Raw genomic sequence first — 24,422 nt, 5'->3', positions numbered from 1 at the left:
ACTAGTACAGCCACTATGGAGAACAGTGTGGAGATTCCTTTAAAAATTGCAAACTGCCTTATGACCCAGCAATCCCACTGCTGGGCATACACACCAAGGAAACCAGAATTGAAAGAGACACATGTACCCCAATGTTCATCGCAGCACTGTTTATAATAGCCAGGACATGGAAACAACCTAGATGTCCATCAGCAGATGAATGGATAAGAAAGCTGTGGTACATATACACAATGGAGTATTACTCAGCCGTTAAAAAGAATGCATTTGAATCAGTTCTGATGAGATGGATGAAACTGGAGCCGATTATACAGAGTGAAGTAAGCCAGAAAGAAAAACACCAATACAATATACTAACACATATATATGGAATTTAGAAAGATGGCAATGATGACCTTGTATGCAAGACAGCAAAAAAGACACAGATGTGTATAGCGGACTTTTGGACTCAGAGGGAGAGGGTGAGATGATTTGGGAGAATGGCATTGAAACATGTATAATATCATGTAAGAATTGAATCGCCAGTCTATGTCCGATGCAAGATACAGCATGCTTGGGGCTGGTACATGGGGATGACCCAGAGAGATGTTATGGGGAGGGAGGTGGGAGGGGGGGTTCATGTTTGGGAACGCATGTACACCCGTGGTGGATTCATGTCAATGTATGGCAAAACCAATACAGTATTGTAAAGTAAAATAAAGTAAAAATAAAAATTTAAAAAATATAAAAATAAAAATTAAAAATAAAAATAAATAAATAAATAAAAGAAATATCAAATCACTCTTATGTAACAGGAACTAGCAGTGTTGTAGATTAAACACTTCAAAAACAAATAAGCAAATCCATAGAAAAAGACAAAATTGTGGTTACCAGAAACAGGGATGAGGGGAGGGGGAATTAGATGAAGGTGGTCAAAAGGTGCAAATTTCCTGTTATAAGATAAAACAAGTACTAGTAATGTAATATATAACATGATGAAGATAATTAATACTGCTGTTTGTTATATATGAAAATTGTTAAGAGAGTAAATACTGAGTTCTCATCATAAGAAAAAAATCTATTTTTTAAATTTTGTAATCTATGTGAGATGATGGATGTTCACTAAACTTATTGTGAAAAATCACTTCATGGTGTATGTAAATCAAATCATTATGCTGTACACTTTAAACTTATGCAGTGCTGTATGTCAGCTGTATCACAATAAAACTGGAAGAAACAAACAAATGAAAAGGCAAAATATATGCTGAGGTTTGAATACATCGAGCTTGGTAACTAGGACTCTGAATTACATAGTGCAACAGAGTGTAGGAGGAGCTCAGTCTCCTATGGAAGGTGCAATGCTAGACTATGAGGTAAACATTTTGCATTGAAATACATCCTACTATATGAGCCCATATTTTGGTGACTAAGAGCTTTTTTAAAAGTTCATTTAGGGTAAAATTAAAAGTATATTGATGTGGAGAAGACTCCTGAAAGTCCCTTGGACAACAAGGCAATCAAACCAGTCAATCTTAAGGGAAATCAACCCTGAATAGTCATTGGAAGGATTGTGCTGAAACTGAAGCTCCAATATTTTGGTCATCTGATCCAAATAACTGACTCATTGGAGAAGTCCCTGATTCTGGGAAAGACTGAGGGCAGAAGGAGAAGAGGGCATCAGAGGATGAGATGGCTGGATGACATCACAAATACAATGGACATGAACTTGGGCAAACTTCAGGAGATGGTGAGGGACAGGGAGACTTGGTGTGCTGCAGTTCATGGGGTCACAAAGAGTTGGACAAGGCATAAACCACAAACGTGTCTGTCAATATATTATCACTTGCAGAGGTGTGTTTTATACACACCAGGGCAAGATGCATGATGTTTGTCCAATGTTCAGTTCAAAGTCCAAACCTTTTGAGTTACAAGAAGCAATTGTATAGTCATCATTTCTGAAGGGGAAGAAAGCTTATGAGGCTCATGGCAACTTTATTAACTTCTTGTAAGGACTCATCCCTTCTCTAATATTAATTGTCACTCAATTCAGGAAGCAGAATAAAAAAAAATCCATGGCTCATATTTCCCTTAAATACTCAAATATTTTAAAATAAGTATTTACAATAGAATGGAAAATTCATTTTGATTCTGGTTAATATCAAAGTATAAGGAGACAGTATTTTAAGAAGTTTGGTTATTAATACAAAATAGAACTATAAACAGAGGGAAAATAAGAATGGAAAAGAGAAAAATTCCTTGTTTGAGATGATCAGTTTTCACTAAGAAGAGCTACACATTTTCTCAGAGCAATTTAAATTAAAGTCGGAGTGTTTTGGGGTTTATTTTAAACAGACAATATATGTAGGTGGTAACAAATTCAAATAGGAAAAGACTCTACAGTAATAGAAAAATAGTCTTCTTCTCACCCCTCCCCATAGACCTCCAGCTCTACTTCCCAACCACTTTCCTCAATAGTTCCCATAGGCCTCCTTCAGGTGTCCACTATCTCCACCACTAACAGCAGCCACTGTTTTAATTTTCTATCACCATAGCTTAGTTTTACTTCTTCTCGAAATTTATGTAAAAAGAACCACAGGGTATACAATGTCTAGCTTCTTTCTTTTAAGAGAATATTTCTTTTAAGAATTTCTGAGATAAAACCACGTTATTACATGCTTAGTACTTCATTCCTGTTTGTTGCATAATGTTTTTCTTTTATATTAATTTGCCACAATTTCTTTATCTATTCATCTATTATTGGGCATGTGTTTTCATTTTTCTTGGGTGGATCATGGGGCAGGTGTATGTTTAACTTTACAAGAAACTGCCAACTGTTTCTACCATGGTTGTACCACACCTTACCACTTTTGATGGCTGTAAAGTATTTAATTGCTTGGGTAGACCATAATTTCTTTAACCAGCCCCTTGTTGTTGGGCGTTATGTTTTTTCCAACCATTTACCATCACAATTTGGCAATGAATATCATTATATATACAGTTTTATGTACATGTGTGATGTAACTGCAGAATAACTCACAGGTAGGTCAGAGAGTGTGTACATTTTAATTTTTGATAAATACTGTCAATTAGTCTTTCATATTAGTCACTACCAACTTCAATCCAATCAACAAAGTCTGAAATGATGGTTTGCCCCATATCTCTGCCAAAATTAAAGGTAAAATTTTTAATCTTGTCATTTTAATTAGTTTTCCTTTTTTGCATGGGCTTCCCTGATAGCTCAGTTGGTAAAGAATCTATCTGCAATGCAGGAGACCCCAGTTCAATTCCTGGGTTGGGAAGATCCCCTGGAGAAGAGATAGGCTACCCACACCAGTATTTTTGTGCTTCCCTTGTGGCTCAGCTGGTAAAGAATCCACCTGCAATGTGGGAGACCTGGGTTTGATCCCTGGGTTGGGAAGATCCCCTGGAGAAGGGGAAGGCCTTGAGTATTCTGGCCTTGAGAATTCCATGGATTGTACAGTCCATGGGATCACAACGAGTTGGACACAACTGAGTGACTTTCACTTTCACTCGTATGCATATCACAAGGTTGGTTTTAATTTTTACTCACAGTTACCTATATTTTTCACCCCCATATTTTAGATCCTTATTTTCCTTTACTCATACTATTAGAATTTCTCTTCCTTTTTCAATCTCTTTGTACAGTCTTGGATACCATCTTTTACATAATACCTCTGGATTTATATAATTCCAGTACTCCTTTACCCAAGTCACTACCCAACTCAAAAACCTTCATGGACCCCCATTGCTTACTGAATTAAATCTAGACCTTCTGTCCTTACACTTAAGACATATACCATGTGCCTTACCTTTTCTTCCAGATTATCCTATATGTAATTCCAACAAGAATGGGGCTTCCCCATGGACTTCACATAAAGTGTGTATTTCCTGCTTCCATGTCCTTACACATGCCATTCCCCTCTGCCTAGAATGCCCTCCTCTTTCTCTACCTTCCTTAGAAACAAGCTCATGTTCTATCTTCTCCCCATGCCCTAAATAAATGCAGACAAGACAAAAAGGTCATGCTTACCGGCACTTTCATTTTAAATTCATCTCTATAGTACTTAATGCCAATGTCAGTGAATGTTCTCTGGATAAAGCGAGATGGACGAAGAATGAATATGAGCTGCAAGTTTCCTGGAAATGCTACCTGGAAGGATCATAAAAAGTGTCAATGCAAATGTCATATCAATCAGTCTCCTCTTGCCCAAGATTATAGATGACAAAGTTAAAGCGGACACCCAGGATGCCTAAGAATTAGAATATATTTCACAGCTGAAAGAGATCTTACTGCTCATATAATCCAAACCTCTCCTTAAAAAACAAATTAACCAAACAAAAAATTTTTTCTGATTAAAAAAATAATTTACACTCTTTATAGAAAAATTCAGAAATTTATAATAAAGTATATATTAGAATAAGAAAACCACCCATGATTTCATAGCCACTCTTAATATTTCAATCTAATTTTTTTGTTGTTTAGTTACTACATTATGTCTGACTCTTTGTGATCCCATGGACTGTAGCATACCAGGTTTCCCTGTCCTTCACTTCTAGGCCATTTTCTTGGCTTAAATATCTTTATCATAAACTCAAACTGTAGTAATATTTTGCAATCTGCCTTTTAACTTAGTATTATACCATGAGCTTTTATTCCTGATATTAAAAATTCCTTGGAATGTTTTTATGGGTGTGCAATTTATTCAAACAATCCCTTATTGTTAGTAATTTAGACTCCTCCATACTTTTACTATCATAAATAACAGTAAAATGAAATCTTTATACATTTTGGAACATTCTTCTAGCTTCCTAGAAGAATTTCTGTCAAAGATTTAGTATTTTAAGGGTTCTTAAGGCATCTTATTTGGAGAAGGCAGTGGCACCCCACTCCAGTATTCTTGCCTGCAAAATCCCATGGGCGGAGGAGCCTGGTAGGCTGCAGTCCATGGGGTCACGAAGAGTCGAACACAACTGAGCGACTTCATTTTCACTTTTCACTTTCATGCATTGGAGAAGGAAATGGCAACCCACTCCAGTATTCTTGCCTGGAGAATCCCAGGGACAGAGGAGCCTGGTGGGCTGCCATCTATGGGGTCGCACAGAGTCGGACACAACTGAAGCGACTTAGCAGTAGCAGCAGCAAGGCATCTTATTGCTAAGTTGCTCTCAAGAAGCATTGCCCTCATCTTGAGGTAAGGGCCTGAGTAATGAGAAAACAGGTTCATTTAACAACTTAGTGGCAAAATTGGGAATCCAAGTTTCCCACTGCTCATGGTTTTCCATTCTTTCAGGAGTTCTCAAGAACAACCTCCTGAAGTGTTTATTAAAAAATAACCTGGCTTTTACCCTGGAATATTCTGACTCATTAGGACTGGGATAAAGTTCAGATATCTGTATCTTTAACAAGCACATGAAGAGACTCTGACTGGTAGTCACATTTTTGATCCCAGCACTACAGCTTCTTTTACACATAAAGGCGATCAGTGTAATTCTTGGACAAATTAGACTCAAGTATCAGATGATTCAAGTATTATCTATGAACCCTGGGAAACCAGAACTCTCTAGAGCCAGACCTTTTGAAGAGTCATGGGCACTGTCAACTGTCTGTGGCTGAGTTCATGTGGCTGAGTCCTTGGTCTGAGGTCCCTACAGGGAAAGGATGCATACACTTGCTGGAAGGGAATAAATAGGGGTGAAAATCAGACTAATAAGATAGAAAAGGAAAACAATCCAAGGTTGTGCAATTTAATGCTAAAAGCAAGCTCATGTCATATACTGTCTGATTTTGCTAGTGTCTTTTGAATTTGTGAAAAAATAATTTGAATACTAAAATGAAGATTGTCGTAAAATTAAGTGATCCCCAAAGCAAACCTTAAAATGAGGATTTGGGTCTCAAGAGTTTACTGAAGAGGTGACCCCAGGAAACAGTTAGGAGTATAGGGTGATGGTGAGACAGGATGGCTAGACAGCCAGTGTATCAATGAGAGGAACTGCTATGGGCAAGAAGGGCTGGGTCTTCTGAAATTCTGTGTTGAATATATCTCAGAACTGCCCCACTAAGGGGTGCAAATGCTGGGGTGTTTGTCCACTAATGCCCATAACGCAGTAGTTGCAGGTCACTCCTGGAGCATTAGCTTCCCAGCACTCTCTACCTGCTCCTCTCCAGTGACCAGAAAGGTCAAGAAGGTAGAGAGACTCATGCTCAGGAATGGTCTGCAAGTGACCTTCGGGCAGCAGAGAGGATATGGACGTGACACAACAGCCCCTGCTACAAAGACCTTCCCAAACTTGGCATAAAATAACTGCTACTTCCTGGTGACTTTGATGCGAAATAGTTGAATAGATAGTTTAAATTATCTTTATAATAAAATATAAAAATAAATATTTACAGCTATTCGTGTCAAGGATGCTTTTATGGAGCTCCACTTGTCCCTTCGTCTGTCAATAACAATGACGAACCCGATGCTGGCAGCCTCCACACTGCAAAAAAGGGTGGTCAGTATCAGAGACAATGAAACACATGGATTCTGCTGGGCTCCCTCAGCAGAATGATTCCACTGCCTCCATGTAACTCCAGGCTTGCTGTGTAAATGCCCTGCAGAGCATGAGGGGATAACCAGGTCTGACTTCCCCAAGAAAGGAACTGGCTTCCTCTCATCTCACCTGGCAGCCTTCACAAGGCAGAAATATTTCATGTCTCAAACCCTCTCAAGGGCTCTATTTCTGGCTGGCAAATGTATGAAACCCTCAACAAGCAGAAGGATTCAGGTAAGTTGAGCACCACATGTCCCAGTGTAGACAGAGGACCTTGAGGTCAAGCTCTGCTATCTTTCCACTCCTAAGAGTGACGCTCATGGAGCTATCAACATGCTTCCCTAGAAGTCAGTCCCACAGATGTTCGGAAATAATACACGTCAATGGGAAAAACAGCTCGTTTCCAGCGCCTGGTCATAAATGGCCACAAAACTGTAAGTACAAGGAGATATCAACTTCATTAAGAACAAAAAAGCCTGTTTGGTCCCCTCTGAAGTCACCACAAAATTCTCACAAAATTTTTAAAAACTAAAGTCCTATAAGGGAAAACATTTTTCTTCTCTCTCTTTGGGAGGAAATTATGGATGGAAGGAAAGAGCAAGAGCTTTGGAACCTGGTTCAAATCCTAGTGCTGCCACTTTACTAGCACTGAGATGTGGGGCAATCACCTAACCTCTCTAACCCTATTCCCTTATCTGTAAGATGAGAAAGTGAAAGTGAAAGTCACTCAGTCATGTCCAGCTCGGCAACCCCATGAACTATACAGTCCATGGAGTTCTCCAGGCCAGAATACTAGAGTGGGCAGCCTTTTCCTTCTCCAGGGCATCTTCACAACCCAGGGATCAAACTCAGGTCTCCCGTATTGCAGGCAGATTTTTTACAGCTGAGCCACCAGGGAAGCCTGAACAATACCAATCATGAAGTAGTTATGAGCACAGATTCCGAAACCAGAATGCTGGAATTTGAAAAATGAATTTATATATTTGTGTGTTTGTATGTGTGTGTATATGTAAAATTTTCAGCTCAGAAAGTGAGAATCTTTGGAGACACTTTAAGATCATACAAATAGCCAAAAAATCACCAGGGATACAGATTTGACTTTGAAGAATTCAGCATCTGTTCTTTTCAAATGTATATAGGACATTCATCAAATAGTCCATTATCCATTGTCCCAGGCCACAAAGCAAAATTCAACACATTTTAAAGAATTGCAATCATACAGGTTGTACTTCTGATCACTATGGAATTAAATTGGAACTCTATTATTCTGTTTTATTTTCAACTCCCTCCCTGCCTCCCTCTTCCTTCCTTCCTTCCTTTCTTTTTCTTTCTTTTTTTCCAATCTCCTTCCCTTTCTTTTCTTTGGATTTAACTGTCAGTGTATTTTAACTTCTTAAGGTAGAAAATTATATCACTGATTTTAAAATTTTCTTCTCTATTATTATAAGTACTTAAAGCTATGTGTGTGCACTCAGTAGCTCAGTCATGTCTGACTCCTTGTGACACCCTGGGCTATAGCCAGCCAGGCTCCTCTGTTCATGGGATTTTCCAGGTAAAAATACTGGAGTGGGTTGCCATTTCCTTCCGCAGGGAATCTTCCTGACAGGGATTTAACCCACATTTCTTGCACTGTTAGGCAAATTATTTACCACTGAGCCACCAGGTAGACATTTAAAGCTATAATTCCCTCTTAAACACTGCTTTGTGAGAGTTGGACCATAAAGAAAGCTGAGCACCAAAGAATTGATGCTTTTGAACTGTGGTGTTGGAGAAGACTCTTGAAAGTCCCTTGGACTGCAAGGAGATTAAACCAGTCAATCCTAATGGAAAGCAGTCTTGAATATTTATTGGAAGAACTGATGCTAAAGCTGAAGCTCCAATACTTTGGCCACCTGATGCAAAGAACTGACTCACTGGGAAAGATCCTGACGCTGGGGAAGACTGAAGGATGGAGGAGAATGGGACGACAGGATGAGATGGTTGGATGGCATCACCGACTCAATGGACGTGAGTTTGAGTAAGCTCCCAGAATTGGTAATGGACAGGGAAGCCTGGCATGATGCAGTCCATGGGGTCGCAAAGAGTTGGACACAACTGAGAGATTGAACTGAACTGAAACACTGTTTTAGCTACATCACATAAATGTTGATATACTCTTTTCATTATTGTTCAGCTAAAAATGCTTTCTAGTTTCCTTTATGATTTCTTCTTTAGTTTATGGATTGTTTAGAGGTGGTTGCTTGGCTTCTAAATATTTTCTAATTTTTTCTAGTCAACTTGGGGAAGAGAAGGGGTAGGAATGCAGATATTGATAGAAAAGAAACCTTCTTTTCAGGAGGAAAACTTCCCAGTTGTTACATAGTGTATAGATAGGTATATATTCATCAAGCTATACAGTTGACATGTGTATACTTTATATAAATTATAACTTAGCTTAAAAACCCAAGGAATTAAATAAATTCAAGTTGTGAAAAAGGAAAAATATTATATAACTTTTTTAAAAAGACCAAACTTAGCGAGTGCATAATAGGTATCAGGCACTGATCAAAGGGCATACAACAATGACCAAAACCATTCTGTAGTAGAGCAAAAACAAACAACAATAACTTGTTATTAACAAATTAATAACATTAATAACAACAATAATCTTAAACAATTATAGCTATGTGTATCTTGAGTTTCTATCAGTTGTCAGGCATCTTTATGTTTTATCTCACTTCATCTTATGAAATAGATATTATTATCTCCATTTTACAGATGAGGAAACAAAGGCTGATAGAAATAAAATAACTTGCCTGCCATCATACTAGCAAAACTGGATTTCAAAGTCAGAGCTCTCTGATAGCAGTGCTTATGCTCTTAACCCCAACCCAGGGCACCCCTTCAGTTTTTTCTTACAGCAAATCTGCTTGTATCTTCTGGCAGTTTTATTTTGTATATTTTGCTGTTACTAGTGTTTCCTATGTCTCTTCTTTTTCCTTTAAAACAAAAAATTATTCAATTTAATGCTCCAAGGGTTGAAGTGAAGCTTCAACCACTTCTTTAAGTGAGGTGGAACTGGGAGAGGCTCAGTAAATATAATATAGTACATAAACACAGGATGTTCTTTGATCTATGAAATAAACAGCTCCCCGCCTACCCTCCCTGTGGCTTCCCCAGCCAGGTTGAGGGCAAATGCTCCTCAGTTCCCTGCACACCAAAGCCCAAGACCAGAGCATCTTGAGTAAAGAGGACGGGATCTGCTGGGAAGATAAAGAACAGTGTCTTCTGACACAATTTTGTACAGGCAATAGTTCAGAAATAAGAGTTAATGAATCATGACAATAGTTTTGAATATAATCCCTTGCATAAAGAATGCATTCTAAACAACATGAAAATTGTATCAGCTACTGCAGGGATTATTTTTCTACCCCAGCTGGTTCAACAAAAGAATCAAAACCTCAACTAAACCAAATGCACAAGAAATGGGGTTTCTAGACCATGTATTTCTTTAGGTAACACTTGGCTGTTTTAATCCTTATTGTTCTTGTTAACACTAAGATTGTATGATCTTAGTTAGCTGCATAAATACCATTTAATATAATCCTAACAACCACCCTCACAGTCAGGTTGGTGATAATATTTCCACTTTATAAATGAGGAAACTAATCCTCAAGATGGTTAAAATGATAATAACTTGTCCAAAGTCATACATTATATGCAGAGTTAAGATTCAAATCTTCTGAATTCAAGAGTAACACTCAAGTCACAAAGTTCATACTCTCTTGGTATAGAAAACATTTTGATACTATATTCCTTCATTTCCAATCTTAGTAATTCTGTAAAAAACATAATTAAATTTTTGATGTGTCAAAATTTTGAATATGATTAAGTATAATATTGGGTTGACCAAAAAGTTCATTTGGGTGTTTCCCTAACATCTTACAGAAACCCAAAAGAACTCTTTGGCCAACCCAATACATGAGTGTAAGAGACTGAGGTAAATGTGTTCTGACCCCAAAATACCAGATCAGTTTTGTGGTTGATATAGCACATAGTTTCTTAATTAAGCTCTAACATTAATATATCTTCTATTGCCTTTTTCAGTAAGCTTGGTATTTGTTGTTCAGTTGCTAAGTTGTGTCCAGCTCTTTGCAACCCCATGGACTGAAGCAGAAACACCCCAGGCTCTTCTCTCCTCCACTATCTCCTAGGTACAGAAAATATTTAGCTAACTGTAATTATACTACATTGCCATAAGACTGAGTCAAATGTAGAGTAATCAGCCATCCTGGTTTGTCCAAAATACCCTCCACAACATGAGTGGGCATCATTCAACCCACTGGGACCTGAGTAGAACAAAAATTTGAAGGACAATAGGATTCATGCTCTCTCTCAATCTCACTGTTGAGCTGGGACATTGATCTTCCGCCTTCAGTGATTCTGACTCTCAGGCCTTCAAGCTCAGACTAGAATCTAAAAAACTGGCTCTCTGATTTTTAGGCTTTCAAACTATTACCACTGACCTTCTTGGGTCTCCTTCTGAGCCTCTGTAATTGTATACGCCAGTGCCTTATAATAAATAGCTACATCTACATATCAGGGTTCCTAGAGAAATGTAACCAACAACATATATATATACACACATATATATTTATAAATAGATTTATTACAGAATTGGCTCAGGTAGTTATAGTGACCAAAAAGCTCCTTGATCTGTCATCTGCAAGCTAAAGAACAAGAAACACTGGTGGTACAACAATCCAAGTCCAAGGCCATGGAATGGAGGAGCTGATGACTTAAAGCCTGATCTGAGTCTGAAAGCACAAAATCCAGGAGCACTGATGTCCAGGGGCAAGAGAAGATGATGCCCAAGCTCAAGTAGAGAGAGAATTCACCTTTACTTTGCTTTTTTGTTTTGTTCAGGCATTGAATGGACTGGGTGATGCCCGCTCACACTGGGGAGGGCAATCTACTCTACTCAAATATCCTCATAGACACATCTGAAAATAATTTTTTGCCAGCTGAATGGGCATCCCTTAGCCCAGTCAAGTTAACACACTAAATTAACCATAGTATGTATGCAGATATCCTTGGTTCTATTTCTCTGAGGAACTCTGATTAATACATACAGAGAGTCAAGAGAAGAGGCAATGGAAATAAAAAACTTTTCCAGAAAAGTACACCCTAAGTGCAAAAATACTGAAAACAGAGTCCTGGTACATCAGGGCACTGACTAGAGAAGGACTCAAAGAGACAGGGTTGGAAAGACAAAGCTCTGGGAGAGAAAAAGAAATGAAAAGAGAGGTGGTGACTGTGATAAAGGCAAAAAGAAGCAAGAGTAAAATTTGGCATCCTACATGACAAAAAAATAAATTTAGGATACACACACTTTTCCTTAACAAAAAAAGTGTTTTAAGTTTATTAATAAAAGAAACTATATTTAGAAACTATATATAACATGGTATTCTTAACTAGGAACCTTGTAAACAACCCTAAACCACCAAACTTGTTTACTAATTGCAAAGATGCAAGCAATATTCCTATATAAAAAGCTAATATAAAGGGGGAAAAATATGAATCAAAACTTTTTAGCTTTAAGAGAATAAGAAGAGAGGCCACAAACTGGAAGAAAATATTTACAAAAGATATATCTGATAAAGAACCATTATATAATAAGAAAACAAACAACCCAATTAAAAACTGGGCAAAAAACAAAACAGATATTGAACAAAAGAATATATGCAGATGGAAAATGAGCATAGGAAAAGATGTTTGACAATATCTGTCATTAGGAAACTGCAAATTAAAACAATAACATTCTACTATACATCCATTATAACGGCCAAAATCCTAAACACTGACAATATCGAATTTTGGCAAGGATGTGGAGGAATACTCACATCCTCACATTGTGAACTCTTACTCATTTCTGGTGGGTATTCAAAATGGTACAGCCACTTTGAAATACAGTCTGGCAGTTTCTTACAAAACTAAGCATACTCATATCATGTAATTCAATAAGTGTAACTACCTGGTGTTTACCTAAGTGAATTGAACACTATGTCCACATAATAACTCATACATGGATGTTTACATTAATAGAAAAAAAAGAAAGTCAAGTCACTCAGTTGTGTCTGACTCTTTGTGACTCCATGGGCTATAACCTACCAGGCTCCTCCATCCATGGAATTTTCCAGGCAAGAGTACTGGAGTGGGTTGCCATTTCCTTCTCCAGGGATCTTCCCAATCCAGGGATCAAACCCGGGTCTCCCACATTGCAGGCAGTAAGCTAGTTTCTGTTTCCTCTATGGACTTTAGTCTGTTTAAACTTTATATTTTTAATGAGGTCAATTTTGGTAAACTGTATTTTCCCAGGAAATAACCTATTTTTGTCTTGGTTTTCAAGTTTATCTAAATAGAGGTATGCAAAGTAATTTCTAAAATTTAAATTTTCTTGGGTTTCAGTGCTTAATTATCTGTTTGCTATTTCTTAGTTTGTATACCTGTGCTTTGTCCATTTCCTCAGTCCACAGTCCTACCATCTGAGCCACCACGGAAGCCCATTAATAGAAGCTTTATTCATAATTGTCAAAACTTGGAAGCAAACAAGATATCCTTCAGAAGGTGAATGGATAAACTGTAGTATATCCAGACAATAAACTATTATTCAAAATAAATGAGCTATCAAGTCATGGGAAGACATGAAGGAAACAAATGCATATTACTAAAGGAAAAAAACCAATCTGAAAAGGTCACATACTGTATGATTACAACTATATAACATTCTGCACAATGCAAAACTATGGAGATGGTAAAATTCAATAGTTGCTAGGGGTTGAGGGGTGGGAGTATAGGACAGATGAATAATAGCTGTAGCACAGAGGGCTTTTAGGTCAGTGAAACTAATCTGTATGACGCTATAATGGTGGATATAGGTCATCGTGTGTTTGTGTGTGTGTGTGTGTGTTAGTCGCTCAGTCATGTCTGACTCTTTGTGACCCCATGGATTGTAGCCTGCCAGGCTCCTCTGTCCATGGGATTCTCCAGGCAAGAGTACTGGAATGGGTTGCCGTTTCCTTCTCCAATAGGTCATCATGCATTTGTCCAAATCCTAAGTATGTATAATACCAAGACTAAATCCTAATATAAACTATGAACTCTGGGAGTTGTTTTCAACTCAGAAGAAAAAAAATAAAGCAAACCAAAAGAAATCACAAGGAAGAAAATATTAAAGATAAAGCAGAATGATGCCAAAGAATGCTTAAACTACAGCACAGTTGCACTCATCTCACATGCTAGTAAAGTAACGCTCAAAATTCTCCAAGCCAGGCTTCAGCAATACGTGAACAGTGAACTCCCTGATGTTCAAGCTGGTTTTAGAAAAGGCAGAGGAACCAGAGATCAAATTGCCAACATCTGCTGGATCATGGAAAAAGCAAGAGAGTTCCAGAAAAACATCTATTTCTGCTTTATTGACTATGCCAAAACCTTTGACTGTGTGGATCACAATAAACTGAGGAAAATTCTGAAAGAGATGGGAATACCAGACCACCTAACCTGCCTCTTGAGAAATCTGTATGCAGGTCAGGAAGCAACAGTTAGAACTGGACATGGAACAACAGACTGGTTCCAAATAGGAAAAGGAGTCCATCAAGGCTGTATATTGTCACCCTGCTTATTTAACTTATATGCAGAGTACATCATGAGAAACGCTGGACTGGAAGAAACACAAGCTGGAATCAAGATTGCCGGGAGAAATATCAATAACCTCAGATATGCAGATGACACAACCCTTATGGCCGAAAGTGAAGAGGAACTAAAGACCTTCTTGATGAAAGTAAAAGAGGAGAGTGAAAAAGCTGGCTTAAAGCTCAACATTCAGAAAACGAAGATCATGGCATCCGGTCCCATCACTCCATGGGAAATAGATGGAGAAACAGTGCAAACAGTGTCAGACTTTATTTTTTGGGGCTCCAGAATCACTGCAGATGGTGACTGCAGCCATGAAATTAAAAGACGCTTACTCCTTGGAAGAAAAGTTATGCCCAACTTAGATAGCATATTCAAAAGCAGAGACATGACTTTGCTGACTAAGGTCCATCTCGTCAAGGCTATGGTTTTTCCTTTGGTCATGTATGGATGTGAGAGCTGGACTGTGAAGAAAGCTGAGCACTGAAGAATTGATGCTTTTGAACTGTGGTGTTGGAGAAGACTCTTGAGAGTGCCTTGGACTGCAAGGGGATCTAACCAGTCCATTCTGAAGATCAACCCTGGGATTTCTTTGAAAGGAATGATGCTAAAGCTGAAACTCTAGTACTTTGGCCACCTCATGCGAAGAGTTGAGTCATTGGAAAAGACTCTGATGCTGGGAGGGACTGGGGGCAGGAGAAGAAGGGGACGACAGAGGATGAGATGGCTGGATGGCATCACTGACTCGATGGATGCGAGTCTGAGTGAACTCTGGGAATTGGTGATGGACAGGGAGGCCTGGCCTGCTGTGATTCATGGGGTCGCAAAGAGTTGGACACAACTGAGCGACTGAACTGAACTGAACTGAACTGAAAGCAGAATGAATAAAGTAAAAGACAGAAAAGCCAACAGATGTGATTAAAAAATCAGAATCCCCTTTTTTTTAATTAACAAAATAAGACACTAGCTTACTTAATCAAGGAAGGGGGAAATTGACAAAGCACAGGTATACAAACTAAGAAATAGCAAACAGAAAAATAAGCACTGAAACCCAAGAAAATTTAAATTTTAGAAATTACTTTGCATACCTCTATTTAGATTAGCTTGAAAACCAAGACAAAAGTAGGTTATTTCCTGGGAAAATACAGTTTACCAAAATTGACCTCATTAAAAATATAAAGTTTAAACAGACTGAAGTCCATACAGGAAACAGAGACAGTTATCAAGGCCCAAATTCACAAGGGAATTTCACAGGGGAATTCAAATTGTCAATGGCTATAAAGTCCCAATCCCACAAGAATAGTTTCTGAGCCTAAAAACTGAAAGAGAACTTCAAAATGCTACTGATGAAGCAAATATGACATTGATATCTATACCTAATTCAACAGCAAAATAAAATGACCAGTTAATAGTAGAGCTACTAGCAACCAACATAAAATAATTAGGAATAAACTTAACAATGTAAAAACTATGTCAGGAAAATTTCAAACACTGTCAAAAGACACAAAAGTGGATTTTAACAAAAAGAAAGACATTTCTTCTTCTTGATAGGATGATTTTACCACCATAAATATGTGACTTGTTCCTGAGTAAATTTATAAAGTTAATAGTCTCAATGAAAAGGCCAAAGAGTTTTCTTTTTTCTTTTTCTAAAAACAGAGGTATACAAATAGACAGAAAACAAGAAAGAACAGTAGAAAAATGTGAAAAAAGTAAGTAAAGCTTAAGGACCCTGTAGGGGAGGGAGAATTAATCCTAGCAAATATTAAACATACTTAACTCACTCACGTCCATCGAGTAAGTCTGAGTGAACTCCAGGAGTTGGTGATGGACAGGGAGGCCTGGCGTGCTGTGATTCATGGGGCTGCAAAGAGTCAGACACAACTGTGCAACTGAACTGAACTGAACTCCTCTTAGGGCTTCCAGGTGGCTCAGTGGTAAAAAAAAAATCTGCCTGCCAATGCAGGAGAGGTGGGTTCGAATCCTGGGTTGGAAAGAGCCCCTGGAGAAGGAAATGGTAACCCATTCCAGTATTCCTGCCTGGAGAATTCCATGGACAGAGGAGCCTGGCAGGTTACAGTCCATGGAGTCACAAAGAGTCGGACACAACTGAGCAACTCTCACTTTTCACATACTTATATGATATATAGAACACATACATATATTAAAATGTAAAGTGATAAAGAGATGAAAAATACAAAAGAAAAATTGAAGACACAGAAGAGAAACTCAGAAGATGCATTGTCCCTCTAATTTGAGTTTCAGAAGCAGAGTTGTAGAAAAGAAACAAGCAGACATAACAGGAAAAAAAATTCTAAGCCTAAGAGAGACTTGAATCTTCCATTCAAAGACACAGCAGTATGAAAGAAAATGTTTGAAATTTCAAACTTGCAAAACAAAGAAAAAAGCCCAAAAGCTTCTTATGCAGAGAGACAAGCAGCTGACCTATGAAAGGATGACAGTCAGATCCTGTGACAAGGATCAACTTTGTTATCAGTGAATACTGAATGCTAAAAATCAATGGATCAATGTTATTTTACAAAAAAAAAAGAAAAAAACCTCCATGCTCAGATAGATTGCCAATTAACTGTGAGATCAAAATGAGTCATTTTCTGACATTCAAGATGTAAAACTCACTTACCATACACACTTTCTAAAAAAAGAAATAACTTTAAAGTTTTTAAATGAACATGAAATCCCAAAATGAAGAATGACCTTCCTGAGATAAAAAACAATCCCAGGTTGACAACTTGCAGCAAGTTTACACAGCAACCAGGCTGTATTATGAATAGCTCAGAGAGGCTCAAAAGAATATCTCCAAGAAGAAAATGTATGCATTAGATGAATTCTATGATAAAGAATCTATAAGATATTAATAATATAATAAAGATACATGCTATGCTATAAACAAGAAAAAAAAACAAAGGCAATTAAAAATGCTAGGGGAAAAGGTACATAAAAAGTCATTGTCCAAGTGTGAAATAAATTAAACTGTGGCATGATTTTGAGCAACCCATGAGGTATGAGAAAAGAGAACCTATTTTACCATAACATTTATAGCACTCTCCTTTGAGTGACACAGATTTAAGGATTTAGGATTACATCTCTCATTCCAGAGGTCCAATCATATTATATATATAAATGCATTCCACTGATTTCTGTTATTTAGCATCAACCTATAATCAAAGAAAAACATTTATAGTAATGTGCAAAATACATTATAATTCCTAGTAATGAAAAGTAGAATATAGGTAGAAGAACTTAAAGGTTGAGAGTAAAGAACGATGTAAATACATAGTAGTGAAATCAACAGGTACAACTGGCCCTCCATATCTGTAGGCTCCACATCTGTGGATATGGACAGCTGACTGTACTGTACCACTCTGCATAAGCGACTTGAGCATAGGAGAATTTTCATACGCTCAACGTTCTCGGGATCAACCCCGTTTGTTTCTGATGTTAGATTGCATACATTCTTTGTATATTTTGGATATTAATCCCTTATGAGATATATCATTTGCAAATATCTTTTTCCATTCAGTAAGTGGACTTTTTGTTTTATTGACATGAATATTTTCCTTTGCTAGGCAAAAAGGTTTTTAGTTTGATACAGATCCAGTTATTTATTTTTGCTTTAGTTTCTCTTGATGAAAGTGAAAGAGGAGAGTGAAAAAGTTGGCTTAAAGCTCAACATTCAGAAAACTACGAATCATGGCATCCGGTCCCATCACTCCATGGCAAATAGATGGGGAAACAGTGGAAACAGTGGCTGACTTTATTTTGGGGGGCTCCAAAATAACTGCAGATGGTGATTGCAGCCATGAAATTAAAAGATGCTTGCTCCTTGGAAGGAAAGTTATGACCAACCTAGACAGCATATTAAAAAGCAAAGACATTACTTTGCCAACAAAGGTCTGTCTAGTCAAGGCTATGGTTTTTCCAGTAGTCATGTATGGATGTGAGAGTTGGACTATAAAGAAAGCTGAGTGCTGAAGAATTGATGCTTTTGAACTGTGGTGTTGGAGAAGACTCTTGAGAGTCCCTTGGACTGCAAGGAGATCCAACCAGTCCATCCTAAAGGAGATCAGTCCTGGGTATTCATTGGAAGGATTGATATTGAAGCTGAAACCCCAATACTTTGGCCACATGATGTGAAGAGCTGACTCATTTGAAAAGACCCTGATGCTGGGAAACATTGTGGGAAGGAGGAGAAGGGGACGACAGAGGATGAGATGGTTGGATGGCATCACTGACTCAATGGACATGAGTTTGGGTAAACTCCAGGAGTTGGTGATGGACAGGGAGGCCTGGCATGCTGTAGTTCATGGAGTCTCAAACAGTCAGACACAACTAAGTGACTGAACTAGTTTCTCTTGCCTACAGAGACATATCCAAAAAAAATTACAAATACCATGTCAAAGAATATATAACCTATGTTTTCTTCTAGGAGCTTTATGGTTTCAGGTCTTACATTTATATCTTTAATCCATTTTGAATTTATTTTGTGTGTGGTGTGAGAGAGTAGTCCAACTTGATTCTTTTGCATGTAGCTATCCAGTATTTCCAACATCACTTGTTTAAGAGGTTGTCTTTTCTCCGTTGTATATTTTTGCCTTCTTTGTCATAAATTAATTGCCTATTTGAATGTAGGCTCATTTCTGGGATCTCTATTCTGTATCATTGATCTATGTTTCTGTTTTGTGCCTGTATTATACTGCTTTGATTACTATAGCTTTGCAGTATAGTTTGAAACCAGTGTGTATAATCCCTTCAGCTTTGTTCTTCTTTCTTAAGATTATTTTGGCTATATGGGGTCTTTGGTGTTTACATACCACTTTTAGAAAACCAAATTGATGAACCTTTGGCCAAACTCATCAAGAAAAAAACAGACAATCTATATTAATATAGTCATAAATGAAAAAGATGTTATAACCGATAGCACTGAAACATAACATAAATGATCATAAGCAATTACTATGAATAAGTATATGCCAATAAAATGGACAATCTAGAAAACATGGACAAACTCCTAGAACTGTACACTCTCACAAGACTGAACAATGAAGAAACAGAAGTATGAACAGACCAATTTACCAGTAATAAAACTGAATCAATAATAAGTAAAATTCCCAGAAAACCAAGTCCAGGACCAGATCACTTCACAGGTGAATTCTATCAGACATTTAGAGAAGAGTTAACACCTATCCTTCTCAAATTATTCCAAAAAATTGCCCAGGAAGGAACACTTCCTAACTCATTCTATGAGGCTGGCGTCACCCTGACACCAAAACAAAGATATCATCAAAAAAGAAAATTACAGGCTAATATCAGTGATGAACATAGATGCAAAAATCATCCAACAAAATATTAGCAAACCAAATTCAACAATATAATAAAGGAATCCTACACTACAGTCAAGTGGGCTTTATCCCATGAACACAAAAATGATTTAATACCCAAAAGTCAATCAGTGGACAAAGGACAACCTAGAATAAATGGACAAATTCCTAGAACTGTATAATCTCCCAAGGCTGAACAATAAAAAAATATTTCATACCAATTACCAGTAGCAAAATTGAATCAATAAGAATATTAATATGGCATATTAACAAATAAAGAATAAAAATCATATGATCATCTCAATAGATTCAGAAAATGTTTTTGACAAAATTGAACATCCATTTATGATTTCAAAAAGACTCTCAACAAAGTTATAAAGGGGACATAAAGGGGTTATAATAGGGACATACTTTGACATAACTAGAGTTATCATACAATCCTGCAATCCCACTCCTGGGCAAATATCTGGAGAAAACCATAATTTGGAAAGAGACATGAGCCCCTGTGTTCACTGCAGTATTCTTTAGAATAGCCAAGATGGGAGGTAACCTAAATGCCTATCAACACATGAATGGATAAAGAAGATGAGATATATATACACAATAGAATATTATTCAGCTATAAGAAAGAATGAAATAATGTAGCAATATGAACAGAGCTAGAGATTATCATACTAAGCAAAGTAAACCAGACAAAGAAAGACAAATCTCATATATCACTTATATGTGGAATCTAAAAAAAAAATTATACAGATGAACTTATTTATAAAACAGAAATAGACTTACATACACAGAAAACAAACTTATGATTACCAAAAGGGAAAGGGGCGGGGGGATAAATTAGGAGTGTGGGATTAACATACGTGTGCATGCATGCTCAGTCGCTCAGTCATGTCTGACTCTTTGTGACCCTATGGACTGCAGTGCATCAGGTTCTTCTGTCCATGAGACTCTCCAGGCAAGAATACTGGAGTGGGTTGCCATTTCTTCCACCAGGGGATCTTCCTGACTCAGGGACTGAACTCCTGCATCTCCTTGCATTGGCTGGCAGATTCTTTACCACTGAGTCACCTGGGAAGCCCCAACATAGATACACTTCTGTTCAGTCGCTCAGTCGTGTCCAACTCTTTGCAATCCCATGAATCGCAGCACGCCAGGCCTCCCTGTCCATTACCATCTCCCGGAGTTCACTCAGACTCACGTCCATCGAGTCAGTGATGCCATCCAGCCATCTCATCCTCTGTCGTCCCCTTCTCCTCCTGCCCCCAATCCCTCCCAGCATCAGAGTCTTTTCCAATGAGTCAACTCTTCGCATGAGGTGGCCAAAGTACTGGAGCTTCAGCTTCAGCATCATTCCTTCCAAAGAAATCCCAGGGTTGATCTCCTTCAGAATGGACTGGTTGGATCTCCTTGCAGTCCAAGGGACTCTCAAGAGTCTTCAACACCGCAGTTAAAAGCATCAATTCTTTGGCGCTTAGCTTTCTTCACAGTCCAGCTCTCACATCCATACATGACCACTGGAAAAACCATAGCCTTGACTAGACGGACCTTAGTCGGCAAAGTCATGTCTCTGCTTTTGAATATGCTATCTAGGTTGGGCATAACTTTTCTTCCAAGGAGTAAGTGTCTTTTAATTTCATGGCTGCAGTCACCATCTGCAGTGATTTTGGAGCCCAAAAAAATACAGTCTGACACTGTTTCTACTGCTTCCCCATCTATTTCCCATGAAGTGATGGGACCAGATGCCATGATCTTCATTTTCTGAATGTTGAGCTTTAAGCCAACTTTTTTGCTCTCCTCTTTTACTTTCATCAAGAGGCTTTTTAGCTCCTCTTCACTTTCTGCCATAAGGGGGGTGTCACCTGCATATCTGAGGTGATTGATATTTCCCCTGGCAATTTTGATTCCAGCTTGTGCTTCTTCCAGCCTAGCGTTTCTCATGACGTACTCTGCATATAAGTTAAATAAGCAGGGTGACAATATACAGCCTTGATGGACTCCTTTTCCTATTTGGAACCAGTCTGTTGTTCCATGTCCAGTTCTAACTGTTGCTTCCTGACCTGCATACAGATTTCTCAAGAGGCAGGTCAGGTGGTCTGGTATTCCCATCTCTTTCAGAATTTTCCTCAGTTTATTGTGATCCACACAGTCAAAGGCTTTGGCATAGTCAATAAAGCAGAAATAGATGTTTTTCTGGAACTCTCTTGCTTTTTCCATGATCCAGCGGATGTTGGCAATTTGATCTCTGGTTCCTCTGCCTTTTCTAAAACCAGCTTGAACATCAGGGAGTTCACTGTTCACGTATTGCTGAAGCCTGGCTTGGAGAATTTTGAGCATTACTTTACTTCATTTAATGTGAGCATCTCACATTAGCATGTGAGATGAGTGCAATTGTGCGGTAGTTTGAGCATTCTGCCAGCCGGCGCACTGAGCACAGGCGGCTGCGGGCCGGCGCACTGAGCGCAGGCGGCCAAGAGGAGCAACCCTGCGTCCGAGGTCAGGGGCGGCAGCTGAGAGAAGCTATCCCACGTCCGAGGTCAGTGGTGGCCGGGAGGAGCTACATCGCGTCCGAGGTCAGGGGCTGCGGCCGGGAGGAGACACCCCGCGTCCGAGGTCAGGGGCGGCTGGGAGAAGCCACCTTGTGCCCGAGGCCAGGGGCGGCAGCTGGGAGGAGCAACCGGAGGAGCAGTGGCTGCGCAGGCACAGGAGGGCCTAGAGGAGCTATCCCACGTTGAAGGTCAGGAACGCCGGTGGTAAGGAGATAACACTCAGCCAAGGTAAGGAGCAGGCTGCGCTTTGCTGGAACAGCTGTGAAGAGATACCCCACACCCAAGGTAAGAGAAACCCAAGTAAGATGGTAGCAAGAGGGCATCAGAGGGCAGACACACTGAAACCATACTCACAGAAAACTAGTCAATCTAATCACACTAGGACCACAGCCTTGTCTAACTCAATGAAACCAAGCCATGCCTGCGGGGCAACCCAAGATGGGCAGGTCGTGGTGGAGAGGTTTGACAGAATGCGGTCCACTGGAGAAGGGAATGGCAAGCCACTTCAGTATTCTTGCCTTGAGAACCCCACCAACAGTATGAAAAGGCAAAATGATAGGATACCAGAAGAGGAACTCCCCAGGTCATTAGGTGCCCAATATGCTACTGGAGATCAGTGGAGAAATAACTCCAGAAAGAATGAAGGGATGGAGCCAAAGCAAAAACAATATCCAGTTGTGGATATGACAGGTGATAGAAGCAAAATCCAGTGCTGTAAAGAGCAATATTGCATAGGAACCTGGAATGTCAGGTCCATGAGTCAAGGCAAATTGGAAGTGGTCATACAAGAGATGGCAAGGGTGAACGTCGACATTCTAGGAATCAGCAAACTAAAATGGACTGGAATGGGTGAATTTAACTCAGATGACCATTATATCTACTACTGCGGGCAGGAATCCCTCAGAAGAAATGGAGTAGCCATCATGGTCAACAAAAGAGTCCGAAATGCAGTACTTGGATGCAATCTCAAAAACGACAGAATGATCTCTGTTCGTCTCCAAGGCAAACCATTCAATATCACAGTTATCCAAGTCTATGCCCCAACCAGTACCGCTGAAGACGCTGAACGGTTTTATGAAGACCTACAAGACCTTTTAGAACTAACACCCAAAAAAGATGTCCTTTTCATTATAGGGGACTGGAATGCAAAAGTAGGAAGCCAAGAAACACCTGGAGTAACAGGCTAATTTGGCCTTGGAATGTGGAATGAAGCAGGGCAAAGACTAATAGAGTTTTGCCAAGAAAATGCACTGGTCATAGCAAACACCCTCTTCCAACAACACAAGAGAAGACTCTACACATGGACATCACCAGATGGTCAACACCAAAATCAGATTGATTATATTCTTTGCAGCCAAAGATGGAGAAGCTCTATACAGTCAACAAAAACAAGACCAGGAGCTGACTGTGGCTCAGATCATGAACTCCTTATTGCCAAATTCAGACTCAAATTGAAGAAAGTAGGGAAAACTGCTAGACCATTCAGGTATGACCTAAATCAAATCCCTTATGATTATACAGTGGAAGTGAGAAATAGATTTAAGGGCCTAGATCTGATAGATAGAGTGCCTGATGAACTATGGAATGAGGTTCATGACATTGTACAGGAGACAGGGATCAAGACCATCCCCATGAAAAAAAAAAAAAAAAAAAAAGACCATCCCCATGGAAAAGAAATGCAAAAAAGCAAAATGGCTGTCTGGGGAGGCCTTACAAATAGCTGTGAAAAGAAGAGAAGCAAAAAGCAAAGGAGAAAAAGAAAGATATAAGCATCTGAATGCAGAGTTCCAAAGAATAGCAAGAAGAGATAAGAAAGCCTTCTTCAGCAATCAATGCAAAGAAATAGAGGAAAACAACAGAATGGGAAAGACTAGAGATCTCTTCAAGAAAATTAGAGATACCAAGGGAACATTTCATGCAAAGATGGGCTCGATAAAGGACAGAAATGGTATGGACCTAACAGAAGCAGAAGATATTAAGAAGCGGTGGGAAGAATACACAGAAGAACTGTACAAAAAAGATCTTCACGACCCAGATAGTCATGATGATGTGATCACTAATCTAGAGCCAGACATCTTGGAATGTGAAGTCAAGTGGGCCTTAGAAAGCATCACTATGAACAAAGCTAGTGGAGGTGATGGAATTCCAGTTGAGCTATTTCAAATCCTGAAAGATGATGCTGTGAAAGTGCTGCACTCAATATACCAGCAAATTTGGAAAACTCAGCAGTGGTCACAGGACTGGAAAAGGTCACTTTTCATTCCAATTCCAAAGAAAGGCAAGGCCAAAGAATGCTCGAACTACCGCACAATTGCACTCATCTCACATAGAT

The 24,422-nt window shown here is 38.9% G+C and overlaps 1 protein-coding gene across 7 annotated transcripts in view; it reads right to left on the bottom strand.

The window, feature by feature from the left end:
* Positions 1-24,422, bottom strand: part of MCF2L2 (MCF.2 cell line derived transforming sequence-like 2) — a 288,114-nt gene that overhangs the window by 183,381 nt on the left and 80,311 nt on the right. For 4 of the 7 annotated variants that reach the window (XM_042233901.2, XM_042233909.2, XM_042233907.2 and 1 more), the window contains exons 4-6: positions 6,387-6,477; positions 5,571-5,669; positions 4,028-4,147 (exon numbers count right to left, since the gene is read on the bottom strand). In XM_042233901.2, the coding sequence (XP_042089835.1) occupies positions 4,028-4,147; positions 5,571-5,669; positions 6,387-6,477 (310 nt within the window). The remainder of the gene's footprint in view (positions 1-4,027; positions 4,148-5,570; positions 5,670-6,386; positions 6,478-24,422) is intronic. The other 3 variants (XM_027957913.3, XM_060419927.1, XM_060419931.1) reach the window with 1 other exon arrangement.

This window comes from Ovis aries, chromosome 1 (genome assembly GCF_016772045.2).
Source record: "Ovis aries strain OAR_USU_Benz2616 breed Rambouillet chromosome 1, ARS-UI_Ramb_v3.0, whole genome shotgun sequence".
In the NCBI taxonomy this organism is placed as follows: domain Eukaryota; kingdom Metazoa; phylum Chordata; class Mammalia; order Artiodactyla; family Bovidae; genus Ovis; species Ovis aries.
The sequence above is the reverse complement of the archived record's forward strand: the minus strand, read 5'-3'. Positions and strand labels throughout refer to the sequence as shown.